Below are 6041 nucleotides of genomic sequence, written 5' to 3'. Positions count from 1 at the left end.
TTATGAGAAACTTTCAATGAGTCTTTGTGTGAATTCCTCGTTCTGCAGTTTACGTCCATCAAAAGCGCCAGAGGGGAGAGTTTGTTCTAAAATCAGCAGGATGCTTGAAGAGTTTTTCAATTAGAGTTCAAATACCAGTAAATTCTCAACAAGATTCAAACTGTACAAAGATATATGTGTGTCTGATCGTTTATTTCTTTTGTTGCTCTTGGTAATAATCTGCAGTCTGGCACCACCTTTCTAAGTGTTCCTCATGGTTCTGGAATGTGCATTTGTGGGATGAGCAGCAGTGGGCGTGTCCAGGAGAGATTAAAATCATCATATACAATAAATCTGGATTAACCCATCCAGACCTTTGTGGGCTTGGATTATACTAATGCTGGTAGAAGATATGTGCAGCAGAAGCAGAATGCATCAGAGTAATCAGAGTATGAGTACTTCGTTACTCGTCCTCACATTGTTCCCTGTCAATGTCCTCCGTTTCCCGTTCCCTGCAGTCCCAGCCCAGTTTAGGAAGTCGGTTTTTTCCCCCTTCCCAGAACCACAGAGAGAGGAGGGGGAGGAGGAAGAGGAGGAGGAGGGAGATAAACATCACATAGGAGGCTGTGAGGAGGAAGAGGAGGAGGAGGAGGAGGAGGAACGGCTCCTCTCCAAACCAGCGCAAATAGGTAAGAAAAAAGAGGGAAATGGGTTCATATGGGAGTGTGTGTGTGTGTGTGTGTGTGTGTGTGAGAGAGTGTGTGTGTGTGAGTGTGTGTGTGTTATACAAGCTTCAGGCAGGAGGTGAAGAAGGTCTGAGGTGTTTTAATGTGAGAGGCACTGCAGAGGAGACAGGAGCACTGATATGGGGTGAGCGTTACATAACGCAGCACAGAGGACACGATCCCGCTTTTTAGACATTTATCTACTATTTTATCACCGTCAGAGGCGGCGGCGATGTTATGGTTTTACTTTTTTGGTTAATTTTTTTATGTGTTTATGATCCGTCGTCGTCGTATTTTGCGTTTTTTTCTGCCCTAACGTGCGTCACTCGATGTCAACATGAGCGCCATTGGACGCGTTGGGTGCGTTCTCTGCAGACGTCCGCTTTTAAAGATGGCTCACATCCGCCCGGCTGCTCACCTGTGCGGGTATTATCATCATCATTATCTTTATTATCACCCTTATTAATGTAAGTAGGATTGTAAAGGCGTCACTGTCTCAGTGTTTGTGTTTTTACACACACAACAAATAGAATGACGCATAAACCTTGTGCGTAATTTTCAGTTGTTTTTCCATCAAAACGTCGCCAATGTGTAGATTATTGACGCAGATAATCCGTTATTTTTGCCTCCCCGTGGTCGTCGCAGCATCGGGATGTGTTTGCTCCATGCGCGCTCCCGTCTGAGCGCCGGTAGCTGTCCTTCAGCACCGCGGGAACGCGCGCGTAAAAAAAAAAAAAAAAAAAAAAGAAGCGAAATGGAGAGAGGAGAGATTGATTGACAGCAGCCTGGAGAGAGGATTAGAGAGATTTCCATTCTGGAGGAGACGTGTACAGATTTGATGCTAATAGAAGCAGAGTGTGCAGACCAGCCTGTAGTTCTAGACAGTATAGGTGTGTGTGTGTGTGTGTGTGTGTGTGTGTGTGTGTGTGTGTGTGTGTGTGTGTGTGTGTGTGTGTGTGTGTGTGTGTGTGTGTGTGTGTGTGTTCAGCTGTTTTGTGGTTGATCAAACTCTCCTGTCCCTGAAAAATGAAAAATCTTCATTTTCTTTCCATCTGTGGTGAAAATTCAGTAAAGTGAAGTTTGTTTATGTTTCCAGGAGACGCTGCCGACAGAAACACTGTACATCTCTGTATTTATTCTCCTGTTGGGATTTTAACTCGAGATAAATTTGATTTAACTTAAAATTCTATCATTAAAGCTGAATAGAATAGAATAATGTTTACATATTACTAAATATGTCTCAATAGGACCAATTACCCACTCAAATGATTAAATCATGCAAACAAACAAAACACTCGCTGCCCAAAGTAAAGTAAGTTTTGGTTGAATGCTGGATTTACTTATAATTTTCCACACAAGAAGATGTATTATAATTGTTAAAGGACATTGGGATCTGTAGTATTTGTTTGAATATAAAGTCTACAACTTTTACAAATACTTCAGTTTGTTCCTACTAATAATGTCATCATTTTTTCCCTTTTAAAAATACAAAGATACTGTACCCAGAATTTACCCCCCCCCCCCCCCCCAGTATATCTGTAACCATGGTAACGACTCTGAACCTCATTTTAGTAGTTTATGATTAGTCGCAGGTCCGTTTACACGCAATGTGAAAACAAATCTTTTTTCATTTTTGTTTCAGAAACGTTTCGTGTTTCCACGTTTAGAAAATGGTGTAGTTATTATGTTGGGCCACTAGTTGGTGCTGTTTGTTTGTTTGTAATGAAACCACACACACACACACACACACGCACAGTAAACAATACAAACATATTTCTAAACACGTATCACTGCGTACGCCTGATCCCGGTCCTGCTTTTATCACCTACAAACGTGAGCTAGTTTCACAAAGTGTCTTCAGATCTCAACCTGTTTCCCACTGAGGCTGAAATCTTTGAGGGTTCGAAGGGTTAAACCTCAGAGCGAAGAACGTCCGTCACCGTCGTGTGACGCGAGCCTGTTTAAGATGATGAAATCATCTTCAAGTGCACTGAAATGCGTGGCGACGCGTTGAAATACACGTGGAAAAGAGTGAAATCGTCCCACTAGAAAGGCTGAAGATTCATGCAAACGTTGCCTCGGGTCCTAAAAAGATTTATAAAGACGACGACTTCTGCTCTGGAAGAAAATAAATTATGGGAATTTCAATGAAAAGTTCATTGATTTGTTATTTATTCCGACACTCATAACGTGTGAAGTGACGATAAATGTGACAATTATTCTTTCAAGTTAAAACAAACTATGAAAAACTATCAACTTATAGAAAATCTAATTATTGTCGGATGTTAATGTTTCATTCTCGTAGTTTATCATCTCAGATATGAAAGAAGAAAAACACAAGAAAAAAGCCTTGAAATGTTAAATTTATTTGTCATTTATGGGCTTTTTGTGCATCTGTTTACACCACAGCGGTTCCTGGAGCCACTTTCGTTCAGCATTTCCGCTGTTTCCATGGAAACGGACATCGTTTTCAAAACGTTGCAGTGTAAACGCAAATTTTTTTCTAAAACAAAAACGCAAATAAAACGACACATTTTCACCTGAAGTGGTGAACAGGCCGGAGTTTGGACTGTGTGTTCAGGGTCATAGGTTCGATTCCCGGTTGGGTTCTGATGAACAATCTATGTGGCTGGTGAAGATTTATGTCAAACGCTGAGTCGGGGCTCTAACGTGGCGTCCTTCGTTCTTTCAGTGAGGCCCAGTCGAGGTCAGTGATGCTTCACCATCAGGACCACCCTGTGAACTCCGCCTACGGCGGCGCCAACAACAGCTCCTCCTCTTCCTCGCTTCGCAACAGGAAAGGCGACAAGGACGGAAACTTCAACTTCCTGTCGGGCAAAGATGAGGACGGTTTTACCGGCAGCAGAGGAGGAGGAGGAGGAGACGAGAACCGCAATCAGGTGCGTCCCCGTAACTTAGGCCCGTTGGGCCGCGACCCCCCGAGCTCCTCGCCGTCTCCTGGTTTCCACCACAACTCGGGCGTCATGTCGCCGCGGTCCCGCCTGCCCTGCTGGAGCCCGCTGGAGCCTCTGCCGGAGATCGAGAGCGGCGACGACGGGTACGGCCGGGTGCCGCCCGACGGGGCGGAGGAGCGGCGGATGGAGGAGGAGGGCGTGAGGGCCATGATGTTCCCGGACGAGGAGAAGCAGCAGCAGAGGAGCGAGCTGCTGAGGAGGAAGAGCAGCCTGGGCTTCAGGGGGCGTCTGGAGGAAGAGGAGCTGCAGGAGGACGACGAGTGGGGCGACAGCGACTCCGAGTCCGAGTTCAGCTTCCGCTCCGGCGGCAGCATGTCCTCGCTCAACCTGGAGGGCGGCGGCGATGGGATGCTCATGGGCGGCTGGGATCGCATCGGCGTCGGGGAGCCGAAGCTGATCCAGAGCGAGCCGCCGCCGCGGAACATCAACCGAGAGGCGGCGGCCCGGCGGAGCTTCAGCCGGAAGTCCCTGACCGGGAGCGCGCTGGGCAACGTGATGGAGGAGGGGAGCGAGGCGCCGGACGAGGACCGTGAGGACCACGAGGACCGCAAGGACCGCAAGGACCGCAAGGACCGCGAGGACCGCTCCTCCGACTCGGACGGGGAGCTGATGGACGCGGTGTGGACGCTGCGTGACCGCGAGCGCTTCAAGGAGCAGGAGATGGAGAAGCACCAGGTGCAGCTGACCATGTACCGCCGCCTGGCGCTGATCCGCTGGGTGCGCACGCTGCAGGGCCGCGTCCAGGAGCAGCAGAACCGCCTGCAGTCCAGCTTCGACGTCATCCTCACCCACAGGAAGGAGCTGCTGCGGATGGGCGCCGCCGCCGCCATCACCGCCACCGCCCCGCCCGCCGCCGTCAGCCAATCGTGAGCTGAGAAAACGGGAGGAGGAACTGAAACAGGCGGGAAGACGATTCCCCTGAAGAAGAGACGATCGTCCTTCTTCCTGTTTGACTTTTTCAAACCTCTCATGACGCAAACAAACATCACTGGGTTCTCAACTCTACACTGTAAAAAATGAACAGCATGGCTCATTCTGGAAAACTAACTGTAATTAGAAATAGTAAAATACCTTCACGGCCTCTAAATTCTCCATTGCAGGCTTCACTCTTATTTATTCTGTTCATCTGATGTTCAAACTTCAACCAGGTATTAACGTTGTGCATCATCCGCAGACGTTTAGAGGCTTTGTAGGATTAATCAGTGTCTCAGAAATCACTTTATGACGTTTATATTTCCATCAATTAAACTGAGACGAACTGATGACGGAGGTGAAGCTGCTACGGCTGTTTAAAGACACTATGTGTGTTTTATTTTATTAAAATGTAGAATAATAGACTCGGCAGTCGTGATCTTACTCGTTGTGACAAATTCACTAAGAACATTTTTAAATGTTTCACAAAAAACTTGTTTCCACGAACTAGAAACTGAGAAAAATGATAAATGAGCTTCGTCCAGCTTCTTTTAGACAAATTCAGATTTCAGAATCCAAATGTCTTTTATGACTTTATGACACGAACAACAACAATGAATCTGGAAAAAGAAAGAGGAGAGCATCGTCTGCATAGAAAACAAGTTTTCCGTTCGCGGCGCCGTCGTTCTGTTACGTCGGAGGAGGAGGAAAGTTCCTGCAACACTCGAGGCGCATCCATGAAGTACCGACTCACCCTGAGTCCAAGTCAATCTCGTTGCTCATTTGCACATTTTCTGCACAGTAGCATCATTTCCGCCGTTGACATGGCGACAGAGACGGAGCGTTTTCGAAAAGTTCCACCTTCGTGTGTCTCGTTTTCAACAAGTTGAGTTTTCAGCGACTCCGAGCAGCGATGTCATGTGACCGGCTCCCCAGAAAACCAGGAAGGTTTGGTGTTTTCACTTGAACTGGGTCTGAGATTGACGTTTATATTTGGCGCTGAAGTTAGCCTGCTAACCTGCTAGCTAGCCAGCGTGCTAACCAGCCAGCGTGCTAACCAGCCAGCGTGCTAACCAGCCAGCGAGCCCAGGCCTGTGCGGTCTTCTTCTTCCAGCATCGAGTTTGTCATCATGGAAATCTTAAGAAAAATGGCAGATTGGATCATAAACAATTCCAAACGTGACTCACTATCGCCGCCTAATGTACAAATGTGGCACCACATACATTTTTACACATTTGATGAAACCAGTTTAAACTTTATAGTCGTCCAAACTTCCCTCCCGTGTGAAACAGCATGGAATGACTTTCATTTCAAACCCTAATGGAAGCAACTTGTGTTTCTTTTTAAGTTAAATGACCTGAAAATGAAAATGTTTCTCATCAAATGGGAAAATTCAAAAATCAATTTTGGCAAACAGATTTTTTCGTAGCTTCTTTAAAGCAAAAATGT

The 6041-nt window shown here is 46.6% G+C and overlaps 1 protein-coding gene across 2 annotated transcripts; it reads left to right on the top strand.

Moving 5' to 3' along the window:
* Positions 1-416: 416 nt before the first annotated feature.
* Positions 417-5816, top strand: c19h1orf216 (chromosome 19 C1orf216 homolog). 2 transcript variants are annotated; one of them, XM_080484209.1, is made up of 2 exons: positions 417-668; positions 3397-5816. In XM_080484209.1, exon 2 carries the CDS (start codon positions 3419-3421, stop codon positions 4547-4549), a length of 1131 nt encoding a protein of 376 aa, XP_080340335.1. In that variant the 5' UTR covers positions 417-668; positions 3397-3418; the 3' UTR covers positions 4550-5816. The 2 variants fall into 2 exon arrangements, with proteins under 2 accessions (XP_080340335.1, XP_080340334.1); XM_080484208.1 differs by lacking the exon at positions 417-668 and adding an exon at positions 720-849 and having other exon boundaries at positions 3397-4718.
* The last annotated feature ends 225 nt before the right edge of the window (positions 5817-6041 follow it).

Source organism: Lipophrys pholis, assembly GCF_963383615.2.
Source record: "Lipophrys pholis genome assembly, chromosome: 17".
NCBI lineage: Eukaryota > Metazoa > Chordata > Actinopteri > Blenniiformes > Blenniidae > Lipophrys > Lipophrys pholis.
The sequence above is the reverse complement of the archived record's forward strand: the minus strand, read 5'-3'. Positions and strand labels throughout refer to the sequence as shown.